The sequence below is a fragment of the Conger conger genome, chromosome 3 (genome assembly GCF_963514075.1).
Source record: "Conger conger chromosome 3, fConCon1.1, whole genome shotgun sequence".
NCBI lineage: Eukaryota > Metazoa > Chordata > Actinopteri > Anguilliformes > Congridae > Conger > Conger conger.
In genome coordinates, this window is record NC_083762.1 from 37,957,788 (window position 1) to 37,981,595 (window position 23,808).

The 23,808-nt window shown below is 44.1% G+C and overlaps 1 protein-coding gene across 2 annotated transcripts in view; it reads left to right on the forward strand.

Annotated features, from left to right (window-relative positions):
• The window catches only part of vps8 (VPS8 subunit of CORVET complex), a 110,749-nt gene that overhangs the window by 46,625 nt on the left and 40,316 nt on the right, over positions 1-23,808 (forward strand). For both annotated transcript variants that reach the window (XM_061235086.1, XM_061235087.1), the window contains exons 28-40: positions 360-479; positions 702-758; positions 898-980; positions 4,183-4,267; positions 4,895-4,993; positions 5,318-5,407; positions 8,076-8,122; positions 11,863-12,007; positions 13,251-13,340; positions 14,202-14,244; positions 15,316-15,428; positions 16,618-16,699; positions 18,366-18,448. In XM_061235086.1, coding sequence (XP_061091070.1) covers positions 360-479; positions 702-758; positions 898-980; positions 4,183-4,267; positions 4,895-4,993; positions 5,318-5,407; positions 8,076-8,122; positions 11,863-12,007; positions 13,251-13,340; positions 14,202-14,244; positions 15,316-15,428; positions 16,618-16,699; positions 18,366-18,448 — 1,137 coding nt within the window. The remainder of the gene's footprint in view (positions 1-359; positions 480-701; positions 759-897; positions 981-4,182; positions 4,268-4,894; positions 4,994-5,317; positions 5,408-8,075; positions 8,123-11,862; positions 12,008-13,250; positions 13,341-14,201; positions 14,245-15,315; positions 15,429-16,617; positions 16,700-18,365; positions 18,449-23,808) is intronic.

The following is a 23,808-nucleotide window of genomic DNA, read 5'->3' on the forward strand; positions in this document are numbered from 1 at the left end:
GAGAGAGTTTGAGAGAGTGTGAGAGAGTGTGTGTGAGAGTGTGTGTGAGAGTGTGTGAGAGTGTGAGGGTGAGTGTGGGTGAGAGTGTGTGAGAGAATGTGAGCATGTGTTTGCATGTCTGTGTGTGTGCTTATATGTGCATGTGTTTGCATATGTGTATGTCTGCATATCTGTATGTCTGCATATCTGTCTGTCTGTTTTTGTCTGTCTTACTCTTTGTGTGTTTGGGTGTGTATTGGTTGCAGTGCTCTCTTGTTTTAATTTGTGTGTGTTTTGGTGTTTGTTGGTTGAAGTACTATGTTGTTTTAATTTGTGTGTGTGTGTTGGTTGTTTGAAGTGTGTTTGTTTGTGTTCCTCAGGTGATGGTGGAGAACTCAGACTTCACCCCCTCCCAGGTCGGCTGTCTCTTCACGTTTCTGGCACGGCAGCTAGCCAAGCCCGACAACACCCTCTTTGTGAACAGGAAGCTATTCGACCAGGTATATCCCAAACCCCAATTCATTTAATACCGACAATGTATGTTTTTCTTTGGTATTTACCATCCACAGTTATCAGTGGCCAAATGTTCATGTTAAATGAATAATTATTCCTCAAACATACAGTACATGACATAAGTAATATAGTACAATCTGTTTGGTTTTTCTATAGTGTGCGCCTTACTTGTAATTCACAATGTGTATCTCCTTCTCTTTCTTTTTAAGGTCCTGGAGTTTCTCTGTAGTCCAGATGATGACTCCAGACACACAGAGAGACAACAGGTGAACCAGCCCTGCAGGGCACAGCCTGCCATATTTTTTTATTATTGTTTGAAGAACTGTGATGAATAACAGTTACCCCATTATGAGAGCCGTGTGGTGAAGGTTTTCGCACATGTAACAGGACGTCTCTGTTTCCTAGGTGCTGCTGGAACTTCTCCAGGTGGGGGGCATTGTCCAGTTTGATGAGAGCCGACTCCTCTATCTGGCTGAGAAGGCCGAATTGTGAGTTACTGAATTTCTTTTTTTTTGTAAATACCATGCACAAGCATGCACCCACACACTCACAGACGCATACACACATACATGCACATGCATGCACACGAGCAAACAGTGGCTTCAGAAAGTATTCAGACCCCTTCAGTTTTTGCCCACTTTATTGTGTAGTTTTAATGGTAAGTGGATAAAATGTACAGTTTTGCCCATCAATTTACTCTCAATAACCATAGCATAATGACAATTAACCCATGACATGTTTTTTGAAATTTATGAACTGAAAATCTGGCATTTATGTAAGTATTCAAACCCATTACTCTGGTACTCGAAAATTGTGGCAAATTGAATTGATTGTATGTTGTTGACAGGTCTGTGTATATTAGGTCCCAGAATTCACACTGCATGGCAGGATGAAAACCAAGCCATGAAGTCCCAGGAACTCTTTGTAGACCTGTGATACAATTGTAGTGAGGCATAGATCAGGGCAAGGGTAGAAAACCATTTCTAAAGCTTTGAGCACAGTGGCCTCAATAATTGTGAAATGGAAGAAGAAGGATGTCCCTGCTCATGACCTGGGAATTACCCTGGATGGCATGGCTGGGCTTTGATATTGAAGGGGCAATCCCAGGTTGCTGGACCCAGGATTCAATCAAGGAACCTCATTGGTTACAACCGGAGACGCGATGGTATGGTGGCAACGGTGCTAAAGCTTTAAATCATGTTTTCATTTTAAAACATTTGCACCTGTCCCTGCCACTGAGAAGCACCCCCATAGCATGATGCTGCTACCACCATGCTTCATTGTAGGGATGGTGTTAGCCAAGTGATGAGCAGTGCCTGGTGTTAGCCAGACATAGTTCTGCCCAAAGAGTTTTGTCTCATCAGGCCAGATAATCTTTCAATGCCATTTGGTAAACTCCAAACTTGATATGCCTTTTACTCAAGAGGGGCTTCCGTCTAGCCACTCTAGCATTAAGGCCTGATTGATGAGTGCTGCTGAGATGGTCTAAACCGAGTTTGGCCGGCACACGAGGGAGCGGCGTAATTGGCCCCCCGCTCCGAGAGTGGGGGGAGGGACTCTGCAGGGAGGATCGCCGTGTGCAAAGCGCCCTGATCGCCCCGGGATCAAGGTCGGGGCCCGAGACGATGTGGCTAGAAGAAGGAGTGTCGATCTCTCTCTGGCTGCCTGGGGACCGGGGCGTAGCGGTGTTTGCTCAGCTGACATGTAAACGATACAATTGGCAACCAAATTGGGAGAAAATGGAAAAAATAATAATAATTGAAAAATAATAATAATAATGTTTTGGTAAAAGAAATGGCTCATCGCTTTGCTATGTACGACTTTAAAAACTATCATTTTAACATCCACATATGATAATTTAATATTTCTCATCTGGCAACGCTGGTTATGTTTCTCTCCCTCTAAGGAACTGCATTGTGGATGTCGCGGGTTATCATCTGGTTGACACGTTATCAATGTTCCACGTATTTCATATTATATAAATACATATTCAACGTATTTCACAAATTCTGTATTTCACAAATTTGCTATGCTAAATGAAACAAGCAGCAACTAGATCAGGCATTAGCTTAAGGTCAATTTTCATTCCTCTTTAGAAAACAACAGAAATTCTCTTTTCTCTCAGCCCAAAATTCTGCACTTCACAATCGCAGATGCTTGAACATGATTGTATACTGTAATTATTTTCACTAAGCTTACATTAGGTGACTGCATAAAGGAAATAAATCCTATAAATTGTTAGAAAAATACCAGAGCATACGCCCCAATGCGCCACATTGAATCTCCAATGAATTAAACTGTCCATGATTGTCCGCTTTTATTATTTTATATATTTATTTATTTAATTGCAAAAACAAAAAGATCAATTCACAGGAATATAATGTCCAGTTTTAATGATTTGGAGACGGGATAGCCCTGTTCAGCTGTGACATTTATGGTAGTAAACCTGGAGACCTGGGAAAGTCCAGGGTCTGGTGTGACTGGCAAGGACCAGGGACATTCCCGCGACCATCATGTGGTGTGGACTGGTCAAACATGGGTCAAACATTTGGGTTCAATATGCCGGGTTCAATATCCCGTGTATATCCTGGATTTTCTGTGAGAAAGGGGTGTGACTGTCCTTGAGTGGCCCAACCAAAGCCCAGACTTAAACCGCATAGAACATCTGTGGAGAGACCTGAAGATGGCAGTTCACAGACGCATCCAATCCAATTTGAAGGAGCATGAGAGGATCTGTCAGGAAGAATGGGATAAACTGCTCAAAATCCAGGTGTGCAGAGCTTACCCAAGAAGACTCGAAGCTGTAATTGCTCCCAAAGGAGCTTCTACAAGGGTCTGAATTTAAATGAAAGATTTCAGTTGTATAAATTTGCAAAAAAATTTAAAAACATGTTTTCACTTTGTCTTTATGGGTTATTAAGTATAGATTGATGGACAAAAATGGCAATTCTTTCCATTTAAAATTAAAACACAATCAAGTGTGCAAAAAGTAGGGGGGTCTGAATACTTTCTGAAGCCACTGTATATGCACACACAGTTCACATAAAGATACTCATACGTATGCAGCTGGGCTATGCTCACATTTTTCAAGCTAATCCCCTGTAGTCAGCCAGCCTACACTTCTTGTTTATATATTTTCCAATAATGCAATAATCAGACCTGTATGTCTTTTTTTTTTTACTTCTTTTAACATGGAGCTTAAAAAGTAGGCATTTCTGTCAACCCATTTTAAAGAGTTCAGAGCACGGTAGTACAGTGCAAATATCAAGGTGACTTTTCCCCTTACATGGGAGAAGTTTTTAAGCTTTCAAATGCAAGATGTAAAAGTAAAAGTAACACTGGAGCTGTGCATTGGAGGCTTGCCAGCTTGTCACCATTCACCAGTCACAAACAGCCACATCCATACAATACTTACATGTTAATGTATTTGCTTTTATTGCCTGTATGTCTTAATGTCAAGAGTAAATGTTCTGAGTAAAAATATAGTTTTAAAGGGTTTATACATAAGACGATGGAGAGATAACTGGTTTTGTCAGAAAGCTTATGTTCTCCTTTTTTTCGAGTAGTTTCTAGAACTCAAAATACGTTTTGGGGTCAATGTGACTGAATTTGATGGAGCAGGTCACATATTATTTCATTATAATCATTATATCTCACTGCTGTTTCTGTCTCATCGCTTTCCTGTCTCAGCTACCAGATCTGTGAGTTCATGTACGAGAAGAAACACCTGTATGACAAAATCATCTCCTGCTACCTGAAAGATCCGCTCAGAAAGGTGGGCTCAGGATGCGTCTGGTTGGTTCCTTAGAACTGTTTCTGACTATCGTCCTCACTAATCTGGACTATTACATACATAGTCCATGAATGTTTTAGATTCAAATACTTTTCTACCCTTGTCTGGTGTTTTGGAACCGATGCAATACTCACTCTTCTGGCTCAAGAGCACCAGGCAAGATCATTGGAGCACAAAATAGTGTTTGAATCCCAAATAATTACGTATTTGACCCAGGTCTGATTGGGTCAGTAGTGCTCCATCAGAATCATAAAAAACAAAACAAAAGGGAGGAGGGTGAGCTTCAGCGTTGTGAGTAATAATATTGATCCACCACAAGTTTTGGCATTAAAATACGCATGAAAGTTTGTTCTTTTCCTCTCCAGTGCAGTTAAGCCTGTGTTGTTATTCATTATTGTTCCTCGTTCTTCATGAAGAGGACCCTGGAGTGATATTTTACAATGTTCATGAAGACCCGTCTGTAATGTTTTTCCCTTCTTTGTGCGGAGGTAATCAAATCAAGATTATACCACTCTGGAGATGAAGAGCCCATGCGATGGGATAAGACTGGTTAACACGGTGTTGCCCGCCTATGCCGATTGGCTTATGTGTGTCTCTGTGGTCCACTAGGAGGAGGTATTCAACTATGTCCACAACATCCTGTCTATCCCGGGATACGCGCCAGAGGAGAAGCAGTCCGTCTGGCAGGAAGCCCTGGAACACATGCAGGTGGGATAGCTTGCGCGCACCAACTGTGGCACACTCAGCTGGTGGCCATTTTGTTTCTTTCCCCGGAGTAAAATCCTGTGATGACCATCTTGAAATAACTACCAGCTACCAGCTGTTTCGAAACATAGCTTGAGGTGGTTAAACCATGTTGAGGATGGAACTGGTCTGAACTGCTCAACCAGCTATCGGCTGTTTCAAAACATAGCTTGAGCAGTTTTTTAAGGAAGGCTCCACATTCGGCAGACTGAAATACTTCTGAATTCACTATTAATTGTGTAGGTTCTGCCCATTATGTCTGACGCAGAGAGTTTTGGTCTCCCACAGGAGCTGGTGGCCATCGACCCCGCCAAAGCAGCAGACCTGGTGTCCATGCACTTCTCTGAGGCGGTGCAGCCTATAATTGACAAGCTGGAGGTAAAATGGCCGCCCCCCTTTCAAAGCTGTGCGAAGAAAGCCAATCACATCCGTGGCTTGGGCCACTGTACAGCAGCATGTGAAATGCTGTAGGTTGTTAACCCTTTGAGGAGTAGGGTATTTGGATTGTTAGTATATACTGGATTGTCAGTCAGTGTACTAGGGCTGCATTGCTGTCAGTAGTGATTGTTGCAACGGCATTAAAATGATCAGTTAAGAATATTCTTGTCACGTATTAACCTTAAAGGGTTAATGCAGGAGTGGACCATATCCATGTGCCTGTTCTGATAGCTGTTTGTACTGTATGATCTATCATGCGGAATAGCACATTATTTTCATCTGTTACCTAGACAACAAATCTTACTGTGCGTTATTTAAAAAGGATTGCCTGGATCCAAGGTACAGTAAGGATATCAGTCTCAGTCACTTCCTGTCCTTGAGGGGAAAATGAGCTCCTTGTGACCCAGTTCCCTCCGCACCTAATTACATTTCTCTATATGGAACCCCCCCTGCCCCCCAAAAGACATCTCTCTCTGTGGGGGGGGGGGGGGCTCCCTGTAGGAGTGTGGGTAGAGCCTGCCTTGAATGTGTCTTTGTTGACTGACATAACATCCGATGTCACACCGCATTTTAAAGGCTCACATTTTTCTGTTGTTGAGCTTTTCATATCATCCCTGAGCTTTCGATTTCTGTTCCACACTGATTCAAGTAAAACAATTGCAATTTTGGTTGACGCATGCATGCACATAGGATCTAACTGCTATTTTTCCAAGCTGTTTGTAGAACCATTTCCCACATGACATGACATTGTCGGATGACGTTGCTAAATGTTAAAACACAGAGAGCTGACCACAGAAGGCGGAGGGGGTGGGGGTGGTAATTGGGCTCTGGGGGCAGTGTTAGGGGCTTTACGAATGTTTTGTGGGCATTTTAGATGCACAAACCAGGAAGAGAATGCAGATGTGTGTGGGACTTTAATGCAGTTGGGCATATCAATTATACTGAATGATGATGTCCAGAACTACATTTGAATAGTAGAGGTATATAGTTCCAAACACTGAAAATTGGAAGTACATAGAGCTATTGTGATATTAATTTGCGTGACACACTATTGTTATCCAAAAGTTTTATTTACTATTACTATTTTTGTCCACCTACTCTTCCCACACTTTTTGAGCTATCGACAACTGGAATATGTACGGCTTGGCCCCGAATGGTGTGCTTGTTCATAGCTTTTCGATATTTCCATTAATTTCCAAGATATTTAAAGTCCCATAGGAATGAATGGAGGACTGTTCAGTTAGTCTCTAAATTTTTACACTAAATACATATATTATACATCAACATGTTCATATGCACTTTATTAGATGAACCTTTAGACCAGCTTGTAAATGCAAATATTTAAACACCATAGTATTAGCAGTAGCAGCAATAGTCCACTGATTTGCCACACAGCAGTAGCAGCAATAGTCCACACGAAATGCACATCTCTAGTTAATTTTTCTATTTTTTATTTTAGATGATCCGCAATTACCTAGAAATGAATAATTATGCAGTTTTATAGAATGGTTTTTTTAAACTTAATTATGGCAATTGTATTACAAAAGTATAATGAACATTTCCTGGTGCATAAAATATTATGTTACAATAACTGGCCTCTCAGTAACTTCACTGTCTCTCTTTCTAGGGTTTTAATAAGTCAGAAAATATAGTTATTGCATATACAGCACAATAATATCACTGAGTGTATAGTAAAATAAAGTAGTAAGTGTAACATACCTTGGAAAAGAGCTTCAGTGTCAGAGAGGAGGAGAAAAAAAGCTGAAAGTTTTTTTGAAGGATAATTGAGTTATCTACTGCCCAGTGTATAAATGGATTTTGTGTAATCGTTACTGCATTGTCAGATAGGGGCTAATTGAAAGACCCAGTTAGTCCTTGACATTCAGCAGAGTCAAAATCTTAAAGTTGTTTCTCTCCACAATCCTGGAGAAGTGAAGGCCACATTGGAGCGTGGGATAAACTTTACCCCAAGACTACAACTGTCATCTGTCACCAAGAAAGAAAGAAAGTCTTTAAAGTAGCTTCAAAGTGTTTCGTCACTGTCTGGTGTGTAAGAACTTTTTAGATAATTTTCACTTTCATTTTTTCTTTTCTCTGCCACACACACACACACACACACACACATATAGACCCCGCATGCACCCACCCCCACCATGCATTTATCTAAGGGTCTATTTTAGGGCACCAAGAACCTTTCAGCTGTCCAAATGCAGTTCTGGTACTCTGGTTAATGACATGCTAAGAATTGTTAGTTGTGCAAAGGCTTGGATCATCCTCATTGATTTTATTTGTGCTGTGTAAACTGGTTTTGTAGGTGCTCTGTAGATGCTTTTTAACCCAATGTTTTATCCCAAGTTCAATGCCCTCTGTCAGTTTGAGAGGGCAGGACACTACCAAACAGATACTGATGACTTGCTATGCAGTATACAGGGTTAAAGCACATTGTATTGTGTATGGTGTTATTTTTAGTATATTATAGCCCATTGTACATAATTAGAATAGTGTGCGGCATGTCTTGGATGGAGCAATTTAACACTCTATATAATTATATATAATGTTATATAATATTATATATATCTATGTCACATTCTGTTCTTTACATTTCCAGGATGATTCCTTGGTGTTCCAGTTTCTAAAGTGTCTTCTAGCCCCAAGGTATGAATTATTACAGAAATCTACTTTTGAATGAATGAAATGAGCGATCAAACCCTTGCCTGTTATGAATTTGGTGTTTTGAATGAATTAGTTTGAACAGGGATTGTGCAGACACGCACCGTTGTGAACAGACATGATGCTGAGGTGGCCAAGAGATTAGTCCAAAACCTTTTCAGATGGTTTAAAGTGGTTAAAAAACACAATGGTTTTATAGAGATGACTTGGATATATTGCAGAGATCTTACAGAGATTGCTTAGACATCTCACAGAGATGGTTGAGAAATCTCACAGAGACTTTACAGAGTTGGTTCAGAGATCTCGCAGAGATTTATAGAGATGGTTCAGCGATCTCACACTTATACTTTGCAGAGATAGCTCAGAGGTCACACCAAGACTTTACAGAGATGGTTCAGAGATCTCACAGAGACTTTACAGAGATAGTTCAGCGATCTCACAGAGACTTTACAGAGATGGTTCAGAGATCTCACAGAGACTTTACAGAGATAGTTCAGCGATCTCACAGAGACTTTACAGAAATGGTTCAGAGATGTCACAGAGAGCTTTTAAGCCGTCCATTACTGTACCGTGCCTTTCCTCCCTGTGAATCGGTATAGTTTCTTGACAGACTGCTGTCTCCCCATGACTGTGGTGTCTGTCATGAACAGATGGAGCACTGAAGCAACCCTCACAAAACAGCAGATGATGTGTCACTATCGGACTGGTCACTTATAGCCAGGGCATAATGATTCTATCATTGTGTTCTGCAGTGTCTGACTCACAGAGAGATGTAGTGATAGCCTATTACCGCTGCATTACTGCTGCGAACCACCGCCACACTGGCCTGTGCTTTTCAGCCAATCAGGTCCTGATCAGTCGTCACAAATTAATCCCCACTGCGATCGCAGATTACACAGCATGGTTAGTTTTGGGTAATAATTGTGTGCCTTTTTTGTGATTGATTTCTGCATTCATGTAAAGGCATATGCGTCATTATACAAGAACGAGAGCCGCAGGGGGAAAAATCCATTTGAGCTTTGCTGGATATCGTATCTGAAAAGCCTGTTTTATGGCAGACCACGGGTCAAATACATAGTTGTTTTGGTTTCAAGCACTTTTATGTGCTCTATTGATCTTGCCTGGTGCAATTGAGCTAACCAAGAGGACCAGAAAGCATGGTTTGCACTTTGGTAATACAGTAGTCGAATGGACTAGGCAAGCTCAGTAAAGTGTAGGAAAGTATTTGAAACCAAAACAATTGCATATTGTTGTTGGTCTGGTTTATAGGTATAGATGATGCCTGGAAAGCAGGCATGCATTATATAGTTAACTACTGCAAAGGTGTCACATTTGAAACCTGTACTTTGCACATTGGTTTCACGTGTCACTTCTTGTGTGACTCGTGTATGATTGTGTCATTTGGATTCATGTTGCTTCACCTTTTATTATTGAATTTGTATGTCACCAAAATACTTTTGTTTTTACTGCCTTTCCCTTTCATATGTGTATTCATGCATATTCGAATGTGTAGCCTGATTTTAAAAGGTTTGTTGGTGGGTAGTATAGTCTGTATTTTATGGTGAGGGCTTTTGGGTCAGTGTATTCCTTGGTGGCTCTGAAATCACGTCACACGGACACGCACTGTTGCAGTCACGCGCACACCAGGTGTCTTAGCAGCCGGTCACATGGCCACACTCCTGTCCCTCTCAGTCTCGTAGCTTTTCTGTGGCTAGGGTAGCCTGCTAATGGCAGTTTGGGAGCAATAGCATTTGCATGCAACTGCTGTTGTCCAGGTAAGAAATCGACCACTGTAACAATGAAGCTTCACCCTGTGTACGGCCCTCAGTTGTGAGGCTACACAGAATTCCTCCAGCTCTGCAGTTGTTTCCATGGTCGCTGTCCTATATGTAAATTATTTAGCTGACGCTTCTATCCAAAGCAACTTACATTTGAATTATACTGTGTAGGGGACAATATGGGTGCAGCTTTCCCCCCTGGTGCAATATGGGGCTAAGGACAGCACTTATCTTACTATGGCTACAGTAGGGCTTGAACCACCAACCTTCCAGGTCTCAGTCAAGCACCTTAACCACTAGACTATAGGCTACGCTCTTTGTCTCAGAGAAGTTGCTCCAAGCTAAAATGTCAGTTCAGCAAAACAATTGGACTGATTATATATTTCAGCGCAGGGGATAGGCATGAAACCCGGAAACCGATACCACCCTCCTCGCCAACCCTTGGAGTGGAACTTGCAGAAATAGCCTTCCGCCTCCACTCCACTTCCTTGAATATTTATGGAGACACCATGGTCTTTCCTGCTGAGAATCATACCTTCAGTTGTAACCAGTGGTTGAGCTTATGAGGACATGTTTCTATCCTGTTAGAACATCTTATTTGAGACTTATCAGCAGGATTGAGAAGTTTCTGAATACATTTAAATCTCATTTTAATTTGTCAGTAGAAAGTAGGGTTTCCGTTCCTGCAGCGGTTTCTTTGAGGCTCTGGGTGTCTTTGTGTGCAGAATTCAGTGCCCGTGAGTATGCAGTGGTGCCCTGTTATTAACCTGGCTCAGCCGGGCCTGGAGGAAGGGGAGGGGCTTTCGGCTGTGAAATGGAGCTCAAGGGAATGGAAGAGTGTATTTTTAATATTTCACTCTCAACAGCCTCTGCACTCAACACTCTGCAGTGCATCCAACTTCCATTTCACACATGCCTACATACACTGTACCTTAAACATACTATGCGTGTGTGTATGTGCGTGTGTATGCATGTGTATGCGTGTGTGTGCACGCATGTTAGTGTGTGCGCGTGTGTGTGTGCGCGTGTGTGAGAGAGAGTGAGAGAGAAATTGCATTGCATGCAATACAAGTCAAATACTTTGAAGCTCCCCTCAGTTCTCAGAAATTCTGTTTGGAAAAACTCTACTCTCTGCTGGATGTTTAATAACATGCTATTAATGTCATTAAATGAACACACAGCCTGCAGTGCCATCTCTATCTCTCTGCCTCTCTCTCCCTCCCCCCTCTCTCTTTTGTGTCTACCTCTCTGTGCTCTTAGGGTGTGGTCATCGAACATCTTTCTCAGGATCTGTTTAAATGTATTACTGACGAGTAAAAAAAGGCATTATCCAGTATGCTTCCCCCAAGAGGCTACACAGCTACTTGTATATATGCCCTCGTAATCTCTCCTCTGGACTCCTATAAAGCCTGGCTGTTTGGCTTACTGCTCTGGGGGGATTGTCCCCTGCTTAGTCTAATCAACTGTGCATCGCTTTGGATAAAAACACGGGCTAAATAACAAATTATAATTCAAATCTCTCACCCTGGCATGTCAGGCTGCAAGCGGCCCCTAACAGACTTCAGACAGTGATTACACTGTATACTCCAGCAGCGAGCTACCACCGTCTGTCATTCGAGCTCACAGCAGCCCCTAATCACGGCCCTCTGCCCTCACACACCTGTGGTGGAACAACCTTCCCCAATCGTGGAATAGCCTTCCCCAGTGGTGGAACAGCCTTTCCCAATTAGTCAGGAAGGCAAACTCATGGGCGGCAATTGTCTCAAAACTCACCTTTTCAAAATACACCGGTGTGCTAGTGAGGAACGTGATTCTTCTCTTGTCCGAGTTGATTTAAGTCGGCCTCATTTGACGAACGGGAGAAAAGCCTTTCATCTTAGCGGCTTTGTCACCGCTACCTGCATGTCACGTTCAGTGAAGCTGTGCTGACTGGCCTGTCTCCTGCAGAGAAGGCCCTCATCCCCAGGGTGTCCTGAGACTCAGCCCTGACCTCCACGAGCTCCACGTGGGACTGCTGTGCCGTTTCAGCCCCTGCCAGGTCATTGGTTTCCTGCGCTTCTCTCAGGACTACAGGCTTGAAGAGACCATAAAGGTAGGATGACCCTCTTCTGCAGACTAACCTCTGTGACCTTGAGCAAAGCCTGTGTTATGTGCACCTAGAAATTTTCCACTGTTATTAATACGGCTGCCAGTGCATCTCAAGGAGGATTGCGCTACATAGCAGTCAAGCTGTCAGTCAGCGCAGCTCAGAACCAGCTAAGATGTTTTGCCCTGAATTTTGAAGTATGTTAGGGATTTATGAGAAAGGGAAAATCAATATTTTGAACAGATGGCATCGCAGCCCTAATATTTATTCAGGGAAACCAGTATGGCCTCCAGCATCCCTTGCCCTTCTCACTCCAGAGTCAGATGCTCCCTCTGTCATTCAGACACACACACACACACACACACCTACTGTTCAAAATGGCTTAATGAATTTTATCGACGACCAGTTTTTCATGGAAATTCAGCAAGGTTACCACAAAATACACTCACTGAGCACTTCATTAGGTAGACCTGTACACCAGATTGTTAATGCAAATATTTATTCAGCCGATCATGCGGCAGCAACTAAATGCATAAAAGTATGCAGACATGGTCAAGAGGTTCAGCTGTTTTTCAGACCAAATGTAAGAACGGGTAAGAAATGTGACCTAAGTGACTTTGACCGTGGAATGATTGTTGGTGCCAGACAGGGTGTTTTGACACTGCTGATCTCCTGGGATTGTCACACACAACAGTCTCTAGAGTTTGCAGAGAATGGCGTGAAAAAACCCCCAAAAAAACAATTGAGCAGCAGATGTGCGGGCAGAAACGCCTTGTTAATGAGAGAGGTCAGTGGAGAAGGGCCAGTGGACAAAGCTGTCTGGAAGGTGACAGTAACACAAATAGCCACACGTTACAACAGTTGTATGCATCTCTGAACACACAACACGGCAAACCTCTAAATGGATAGACTGCAGCAGCAGAAACAAGTCTAATAAATACCTAATAAAGTGCTCACTGAGCGTACATCAATATTCTCACGCATTATGATCCTATTGTTTTTGCCTAAAGACAGCACACCCACTCCAGTCATTGAAGATACATTAAGTGAAGGAGAAATAGAAACTTGCAGACTGGAATCCACAAGGCTTTTCTGACCTTGTTTTTTGTCAGCTACTGCAATGTATCTACAGTACTGTACCTGTGCTCTGATACTAAAAATACCTGTTCTAGACTTTGGAAGCTTTCCTCTATATAAGTTTACCAAAGGGAACATTGCAACAACTCCCCCCTGTCGATGTGAAACGCAGATCACAGAACAGTACAGCCTCCATGAGGCCACGGCCTACCTGCTGGAGAAGAAGGGAGATGTCCATGGAGCTTTCCAAGTTCTGCTGCAGGTGAGGTCTGGACTGGGTGTGTGACGCAGTGCAATAACTATAATGATAACAATCAGAGCAACCACACTGATGAACTATAACATTCTGTAAATAGCCTCTCGGCTATGTCGGCTGCCATTTTGAAAGGAATACACCAACATTTTGGGAGAAATGTACCTTTTTTCCGACTTACTCTGACTTAGACAAGATGTTTGATTTCATTTTTGTGCATTCACTGGCTCAGTTTCCATGATAGCATAACGTGTAAGCTTAGCATAAAGACTTGAAGCCTATAGGAGTCAGTTGCCTACCTCCTTCAAAGTGAAGAAATACACCTTACACCAACTCCGAAGCAAGCTTATTTACACGGTAGATACAAGTCGAACTAAGTCTGGGTAAGTCGGAATAAAGGTGCGTTTCCTAAAATTGGTGTATTCCTTGAACTAGGTGCCCTATAAATTTGGGTGGATTTTGATTGGCTGCATGTTTTATCGTTCATGTAGCTAGAAAGAAAGTGATCCTGAAAGCTCAGAAAGTGATCCCCTTGTTGTTATAGTTGTGGCTCCTTCATCCACTTGAGTTGGATTTTTAAAACAACATATTTGCAGTTATTATAGTTATCGTTCTCTGTGTTGTCGGTCCTTTATTCTGGAGTGGCATTCCCACCGCAATGTCACAGTGTGTGTGCGATTGCTCTGGTCTGGTGGCAGGCCCCAGTGTGCAGTGCTGGTCAGGGAGCTATGCTTGTGAGCGTTTGGGTGAGGTGAATCTCTGCTATTGGACTCTTGGGGGACGGGTCTGAGTGGAACTGTTCAGTCTGAATGCAGCCGTTTCACTGTGAATTCTTTCACTCTGAACCGGCATATCTCTCCACCTCCTTAGACGCTGAAGGACAAACTCATCGTCCTCACCCAAGAGAGCCAAAGTAAGAAAACTTACTTTGTTATATCTGTTTGTAACATGTGCCAGTGACCAGGTTTCCGTTGAACCGGGTTTTTGCACAAAAACTGTCATTTAAAAAAATATATAATTGTAATGGAAACAGTGAAATTCAGCATGTCAACCTCTTTTCTTAATATATATATAGATATATAAATGTGCTGTTTTGTTTTGTCGCACATGTTTTCTACCTGACATAAATATTTATCTCTGCAACTTATTTCAATGCCTATTTTTCCCCATTTCAATTTTGAGGTCTATACTTATGCTGTAATTACCATTTTAGTCGACATGTTCATACTAATCATTTGTGGGCCTAATGGAAGAAATTCTTTGCTAATGGAAGAAATGCTAAATCTGGAGGGTAAATTTGTTATTGCAGCAGTTTGCTAGCAGGAATAGGGGAGGTGGGTGTTGATTGTAAAAACCTACTTACGGCTTTTATAAGATTTTATGATTTATTATCATAGTCTTGTTTTTGTACATTCTATTATGCATTGTAGCCTGTTATTTTATTAATGTTAGAAAAGTTCTAGACCAGTGGTTCCCAAACTCAGTCCTGGAGTACCCCTGTGTATGCTGGTTTTCATTCCAACCACAATTGCCATTTAATTTTAACGAGCTGTTAATCTTAATTAGGTACTTTTCATCTTCAGAGAGAATGTTTACCTTAAACCACATTATTCCAGAAATAGCTTTGCAATGGCACAAAGAATAAAATTACAGTGTTCATAGTGTGCTTATTACACCATCTTGCCAACAATGGAAAAGAAGAAGCAACACATAAAAGACTGAGGTTAATTAATAGGCTCTTAATTAGGTAGTTTTGTTTCTTCCTTAAACATTTCAACTCATGCAGGTTTCCTTTTTTATCTTTGAATTCTTCATTATCTTCTAAAATGGTTTTGGTGGCCAGGTGTCCACACTTAGGACCAGAATGAATGCATTGTTCGCAATATAGTACGATAATAAGCACAATATGATAATGTTAGTTATGTCTGTGTAACATGTATCAGTGATGTATTGGTTATGCCTGTGTTCCGGATGCTTCCTTCAGCTAACACAGAGGAGGAGGAGCAGCTTCCGCTGCAGAGGTTGGAGGTGGCTCTGAGTGACATCATCTCTCTGTGTCACAGGAGCTCTCCGAGCCTGAATCAGCAGCAGAGAGAGGTGTGTATACAAGCGGCCAAAACCGGCCTTCGTTTTTCATGATCATTTCCTGGTTTTGTTAAATGATGCTGCTCATTATGGCCACTGCAGTTGGCTCCCGTATCCACTCTTTCAGTGTAAAGCAGGAGGCATGCTGGTTTTTGTTCCAACCAGTTACCTCCATTTTAGATTTCTGACAGCTCTATAAACTATGCTGCTTCACTCCTGTATTTGAGCAAGGTAAAATCTTTCGACTACACTAGCAGTCTGCTGCTGTAGCTGGTGCTTATACACATGTCAGATCAATGTATGATTGAGCTAATTAAATTATTAAATGCTGAAGTTGGCACAAAATCCTCAAATAGATCGGCCCTTGTTGTTGCACCACTGATGTGAAGTCAATGGTAAAAAATCAAAGTCAGTCATTTTTCCCACAGGAAAATGTTGTCGCAATAGCTCTATCTAATCTAATGCCTCCCCATGTGCCAATATTCTTTTAAGTTATGGTGTTATTGGTACGATTCAGTAATGCTTTAGGGACCAATCAGAGACGCATCACTGCCGTGTCTCTCTCTCACACGCTTAGGGGAGGAGCCACATTCCGCAGTCTATGGCTCCAAATTATAAACCCGGTTAACTTGACTTCCATGGATTCAAAATGGTTTTCACTAGCTCATGGATAGCCAGTGGGTTATGTAAGGGGCACTTGGTCCATACTTTTCGACAGTCTCTGTGCGTATACCTGCAGAGCTGTGTGAAACCGTGCTGAGGTGAACAGCATAAGTCGCAGTTGTTTAATTTTCACAGACTGCAGGGGGAACAGCTTGGAGGCATATTGAGCTCTCCTGACCCCAGTCTTGTCACGGCACCAGACCTGACCGCAATGCAATATAATGTGACTGAACTGAATGTTTTGTAAATATTTTATTAGTGAAAGGGCTCTTGCTTGCACTGAGTTCTGGTTTCTTACTGTATTTTGGATAATGCGTTCAAATATTTATTTAAATGTCATTTTATTAATTTAATACTCATGAAAAATGTTGATGAGTGATTGTGTGTGTGTGTGTGTGCGTGCGTGTGCGTGCCTGTGTTTGTGTGTGTTTGTGTGTGTGTGCATGCGTGTGTGCGCACTCGCGTGCATGCATTTGTGTGTATGTGTGTGCAGTAGTTGTATTTAGTTTATTGATCAGCTGTACTAAATTCCCTACAGGCACTGTGGTTTCCCCTTCTTGAGGCCATGATGTCCCCACAGAAACTCCTGAAGGGGCCCGCCTGGCGCCACACCTCAGAAGGTCAGACCCTCACTCCCTCACTCCCTCACTCCCTCAGACCCTCACTCCCTCACTCCCTCAGACCCTCAGACCCTCACTCCCTCAGTCCCTCAGTCCCTCAGACCCTCACTCCCTCAGACCCTCACTCCCTCAGACCCTCACTCCCTCACTCCCTCACTCCCTCAGACCCTCAGACCCTCACTCCCTCAGTCCCTCAGTCCCTCAGTCCCTCAGACCCTCACTCCCTCAGACCCTCACTCCCTCAGACGCTCAGTCCCTCTCTCCCTCAGACCCTCAGTCCCTCACTCCCTCAGACCCTCAGTCCCTCACTCCCTCACTCCCTCACTCCCTCACTCCCTCAGACCCTCAGTCCCTCACTCCCTCACTCCCTCACTCCCTCAGACCCTCAGTCCCTCACTCCCTCACTCCCTCAGACGCTCAGTCCCTCTCTCCCTCAGACCCTCAGTCCCTCACTCCCTCAGACCCTCAGTCCCTCACTCCCTCACTCCCTCACTCCCTCACTCCCTCAGACCCTCACTCCCTCAGACCCTCAGTCCCTCACTCCCTCACTCCCTCAGTCCCTCACTCCCTCACTCCCTCACTCCCTCAGACGCTCAGACGCTCAGACGCTCAGACCCTCAGACCCTCACTCCCTCACACCCTCAGACGCTCAGACCCTCAGTCCCAGTGCCTGTGGTGCAGCAGCTCAGGTCCACAGCGGTCGGTGACCTCAGAGTACAGCCAACCCCATTATAGCCCTGCAGGGGGGAACCTTGCTATTAGTTGGGAGGTCAAACCCGTTTTGGCAATTTCCCAGAAAACATATTCTGCCGATTTATTTTTCTTGTATGCCATAAATGCAGGAGTTGGAATCCTAGCGGCCACTGGACTGGAAATAAACAAATGCGAATGTCAACTTTCACCATTATTAGAAAAAAACTTCTCAAAACTTATTTCTTTGTTAAATGACCTGTTAAAGTGAGCCAAGATATCAATTTTTTATGCTTGTGCATGGAACACCCATTGTGATTACATTGGAGGCAGAACCTTCGACCTCCATACTATTAGTCCTTATAGCATTGCTAGGGCTTCCCCACCAAAGAGTCCTCAGCCCACCAAAGCACACACCCGGATGTGAAATCCCCCTTCGTTTTCTCTTGCTCAAAGCTACCTCCCCCGCTCCCACAGAGCCTGCCGTCGTGTGACTCCCTGTGGTGACGGTAACATAAACACCAGAGGTTACCGTCTGTTCAATGGTAGTTTTTCTCCTGAGGAATGCGGTTTATGATTATGGTTGCTTATTGAGAAAACAACAAATAACTGCACCACGTCCCTGTGTTCGGAAGACCGCTTTCGCTCACGATGGTCCGAACGCCGCTGTATAAGCCTGCCTGGTTCGTAGTCTCTCGTTAGCAACAGCTTCCCAACCACAATGTCACAGTGTAGCACTATTTCCATGTCACTGTATGCTGAAACGGATCGCGTATGTGGCTCATACCAAGTTTTTCGGAAAACAGAAGAAATTATACTTTACACACACGAAAAAACCAAAGCTGGTCTCAAAATATTTTTGTTTGTTATTCGTCATGAAAGTCGCACTGTCCGGCACGTGGCGAGCAAACTTGGTGTTGGGAACACGGTGAGTTTACGTTAGCCATGTGCGTCTCTCTTCTGTCTTCTCCCGCAGCTCTGAAGGAACTGACCATGCGGGTCCTCAACAGCATGACGAGCTTCATCGCCCTGCCCGCCATCATCCAGCGCATTCTGCAGGTGGGTGCAGACCAGCGGCACCGCTCCAGAGCTTACCGCCCGCTTCCAGCTCGCCACTCGCTTCTCAGTGCTCGGCCTGCGTTCGCTTCAGTCTACTAATCAGCCCTGGGTCAATTACGTCATTGTTTTGGATTTGGATACTTTTCTGTGCTCCATTAATCTTGCCTGATGCAATTGAGCCAACCAAGAGGACCAGAAGATCTGGCATGCACTTTTTGTGAGTGAGGTTCCGATACCCCGGACAAGCTGAGTAAAGCGCGGAAAAGTATTTGAATCCAAATCAATTACGTATTTGACCCAGGTCTGATACTAATCAATAACAAAAGCCCGAAAGCTGCTCCATACCGTTTCACTGTCCGAACCGCAACACACCGTCACAGCTGCCACCCCACATCCGCAGTGTCCTCTGTTTATTTGGGAGGGGGGGGTGCGCACTAGAATATGCACAGCCAGATGACTGCCTCCTGCACACTGGGCAATATCTGCCGGGCCAAGCTGCTACAGGAAGCGCGCCAGAGGCCCACGCTGCTGGTCTCGGCGTACCGCGGAAACTCTAAGGCTAATTCACGCTTCGACGAAGTGTGGTGCGACATGTCCGCGGAAAGAAAACATGGAATTTCAAGCTGACGCTTTCGAGCATGGGCGTCAGGTGTCCCACGCCTGCAGGTTTTTTGCAAGGTTGCCCGTCAGACACAACCAGAGGAGACACTAGTGTGCGATGGAGCGGAGCTAACTGGGCCCAGTGAAGCCTCTCCTCCACGGCCAGAACTACGGCCAATTACGCACCGCCCTGAAGTCCCAGCCACAGCGGAGGCACTGTCTGCTTTTATATCCGTTCGCCTTTGACCACTTCGTCTTTTCACATGGTTCTTGCGCAGAGTGAGCGTGACTTAAGGGCAGCGTTGGGATTGATGGTTGGAATGTCACGACTCTTGGCAAAAGCTCACCTCATTTATTCCCGTAAAAAAGGATGCCTCATTTGCATAAGGGCATAAAGTAAACTAATGGGTGAAATGCTTGGTACCCTGGCTGGGTTTTAACATGCCTTTTGTCTCTGTCCGAGAGTCAAGAGGAGAGTTGTTTTTAAACAACTGAGTAGAGAATAGCTTTCATTATCACCTGCTTTTCCCAAAAGTACCGAAATCAAATTTCTCATACTGTTGTGTTAAACTGTTGTGAGATATTCTAGCACTTCTCTAACAGGATGCTGAGCCTCTCTATCGCAAGCCACCATGTCCGGATATGATAAGGTCTCTGAGGACCGTCACTGGGTTAATGTGAAAAACAGATTTAGCTTTCCGCCGTGTGTAAATTCTCTTCCAAGTGCAAGGTTACTTAACCTTACACAATTGCCGTTTCAGGAAGAGCGTAATTGCGGTTTAAGTGCTAGCCGAAGGAAATCCGTAATCCCTTCAGTTCAGTGGAAGCAGAGGACTTACATCCCACTTATGTGAATGGGAGAGCTATGAATAGCTTCGGAGGTTGGAGGATCTGTTACGCATACTGGCCGTTGTACAGGCAGTGGAGAAATAGTTGAAAAGAAAAAACTTCAGAAGGAATCGCCTGCATTTGAACGGCGATCCAGCCGTTTGTTCGAGGCGATGGGATCGTTTCCCTGCGCGGCCACCCACAATGCTTTGCCTGTCACTGCTGAAACACTCTTAATAGGCCTTAATGGGAGGGGGGGGGCTCCAAACCTAAAAGCCAAGCCTTATTGATTTTCGCTCGGCTGTCTGACCCTTCCTAGACGAGATGGAATGATTTTCAGAGTGCAGGGCTGCTGCTATGATGTACGTAAAGAAAGTCTGTTACATCCTCTTTTATTGGAAACGAGTGAAGAGGGATTGGAGGACCGGCTGCCTTTCCACATTTTGTAAAGATGATAAAGATAAAAATGTGCTTAGAAGTACATTAGACGTGTAGGGCAGTCGCAGGACTGAGAGCGGGTTATTTCTCAGATGCCATGATCTCTGCCCTGCTGTAAATTCCAGCTACACCAGGTTCACCAAACTGAAAGTTGAACTGGTCTAGCTGGGAATGACTTGGTCAACCAGCATGGCCAAGCTGGTCATAAAGCTGTTCTAGCTGGGTTATGACCTGGTCGACCAGCTAGTGCTTGGGAGCTTGTCTGTTTCGAAACGTAGCTTGAGCTGGTCAAACCTTGGCGAGCTGGGAGCTGGTCTGAACTGGTCAACCAGCTAAACCTTGTCGAGCTGGGAGCTGGTCAACCAGCTACCAGCTGTTTGAAAACCTAGCTTGAGCTGTTTTTTTTGACAGGGAGCGCCAGATAGTTGGGAGCTCGCAAACTCTCTCTTGATTAAGAAACATTGTAGACAGTACACGAGAGAGAGACAACTTTTCCATTTTTAATTTATTTGGTTCCTGAAATTTTCATTCATTTTTCATGTGTTCTTCATCAGGACTCTTGGAACCATTTGCTTAGCTGCCAGCGCGAATGTAACACTGGAGTCTCATATGTGTGAGCAGTGTGCTAATGTGTCTGAAGGCTGTGTAAAAATAGATCTCTTAATCATCAGCCTGGTCTGGTCTTTAGCACATTCCTATTCAAGAGAAAACAAGAACTCTCTTTCCCTCGCCCTCTTTCTCTCTCCTTCCCTCCCCCCCTCTCCTACTTCCTCTCTCTCCGTCTCTGTTTCTCTCTCTCTTTCCCTCCCTCCCTCCCTCTCTCTCGCTCTGTAAGTGGGGGTGAACTCTGCCATGCCTGTCTTTTCCTTTTTGAAGTGTTTTCAATGTAGTCTTTTATTCACAGGCCCCCTCCCCCACACAACACAGAGACACTCTCATATTCACTCCACTTGAAAGGGAATGATTAGTGCATTATGCTGTTCTGGAGATTCATAGTACGGGTCTCTTTGCAACATCGTATCCCTCTGCATATCTCAGGCTGCAGTTTAAATCACCATACCAATCATCTCCATGTCCGCAGGAAAGGGATGTTCAATAAACCCCATCCTCCTGTCAACTGAATTAAGTGAAGAGGGTCACAGAGAAGGTCTGTTGGCACAGAGAAGTTGTGTTGTAGTCTCTGTGATTGTAGACTCTGGGCCTTGCAGGAGAGAGAAGTGGAGGATATCATGGTAACGTGGGTCTCTATGAGTATAGACTACTGTATATAGGGCGACATTAGCTCAGGAGGTAAGCGCAGTCGTCTGGCAGTCCTTAACCCCCAATTGCTCCTGACGAGCTGGTTGGTGCCTTGCATGACTGCCAGTCGCTGTTGGTGTGTGTGAATGGGTGAATGAGAAGCATCAATTGTACAGCGCTTTCGATAAAGGCGCTATATAAATGCAGACCATTTATCATTTACCATATGGAAGGCGTAGTAACTAGTAACACAATCTGTGATTGTAGACTGGAGATTGTAGTTGTAGATGTGTTGTAGTAAACCTCCTGTGGAAGGTTTATTCATAACTGTGTCAGCTGTGTAAGTCACTCCAGATAAGTGCCTCCACATCAGCTAAATGTAAAATTTAAAATCAATATCCTATCTAAATGAATAAAGTCGGAGTGAAAGTTTCTGTGAAATGCATTAATTAAAACAGGCAGGCAAGATTAAGGAAGGTAGGGAGCATTTCAGCATGTGATTTCCCAGTGCAGATGACCTCATGTCCTCCTTGGGTTGGTGGAGTCTTCTCTCTCATTCCAAGCTTCCCAGAAGTCACCAGTTTTGAAAGTAATTAAATGGCTCCAAGTACAACAGGTGCTGCATTAAGGCTGTACTCAGATTAAAAGTGACGTTAATGAAGCATCTTTATTAACATGACGTGATCTGTCTTGTTAAGCGTATACTTTATGCAGTCCATGGGCACCCAGTCAACAGGCGCGGGCGGCTTGCGGGCGAGGAAACGTGGGCCTCTAACTGACTGAAACGTCACGTTCCCCCGGTGTTGCGACAGGCAGTTGGACATTTCCCTATGGAGCGACCGGCCATAGTCGACACTGACTTTGGGTGGCTTTACACGACAACGGTGCCTGCCTAAAACGGCACACTTTTGTTGCATTGGGGCCTTTCGTTTACATGACATCGGCATTTTGGAGGGCTGAAAATGATAACTTTTGATAACGGGTTCCAGAGTGGAATTATTTGATGACGCGATCCTCACCATTTCCGTGTAAATTGGTAAGACCGTGGGTGATGACATGAAACTGTGACGACACGGACCCTAATACGCAGGCGTGTGGTGTTATTCTGTGGTGTTGAGTTGCAAAGCTACACCGCCACCCACTGGCCTGGCATGCATACTACAGCGTTTCAAATATTTTTGCGTAACCGTGTAAAGGGGGATCTTTATCATAACGTTGTTGTATGAACGCAGATTCTTTTGGAAAAGCAAGGGAAAAACATTTCCGTTTTTCAGAAACAGTCGTCTAAACAGGGCCTTAAACTTATTATCAGGGACAGGCACATTAATCAACATTTTCAGTTTCCACATCAATATAAATGCGCCAGAGTAAGCTAATGAGCTCATTGTCATCTGTAGTCCCAAACCTGCATGTCTTTGGAAAAAGCCGCGTATGAGAAGTCTTCCTCCGACTCAACTCTGCGCAAACTCGGCTGTGGGCTTCGGTGCGGAAAGAAGCAGAGGTTTTTTAGAGAGCCGAGGATGTCCGCGCTATCCCGAACCGGCAGCAGGGATTGTACATCAACTAGCCCTCGGTTAATTGGACACTCCAACTCGACGTGAGAACTGTAGAAGTTTGGCTCCATGTTGGGTGTCAAAGAAAAGAAATCACGCGACTGGATAATAGCTTCTGCAACAGAGCGTCTTGACGACAATGCCTCCGCTGTACAAATAAAAGCGAATTGAACCGAATGTAATAACACAGCTCCACCTCATTACCGCGGTGTCAGTGTCTTGATATCCAGCCCTTCTCCTCAAACACTCATTTTGATGGAGGTCCAACAGGTTCGGCTTCTGTTTGCCTCCTCCGGGGGGATTTTTCACACCTCCCCGTACCCTAGTCATCTCCTCGAATTATAACGGCGCATCATTTTTCAACTCCGCGTGTGTCTTCGTGCTGGTGGAATCTGTCGGAATCGGAGCGCGAGAAGAATGATTTCGTTTTGAAAGCGGCCTGCCTGCTGCTCGCTCTTGTTCGGCGAGGTTGTAGCAATCATACGTTGTTTTAGCGCGGTGCTAAAGTGTCTTGTTTTGAAGAACTTTTCATAATGGAAAAGATAAATCAGACGCAGTCATTATGTTCCAATTTTCAGTTCTAATGAGAATGTGTTTGGTAGGCTTATGCTTCAGCCAGTATTTGGATTGGTTGGATTCAGTCCTCAGAATTTATATTGATCCATTTCTCACTTGCGGGCTTTCTCTAAGGTATACACTTCA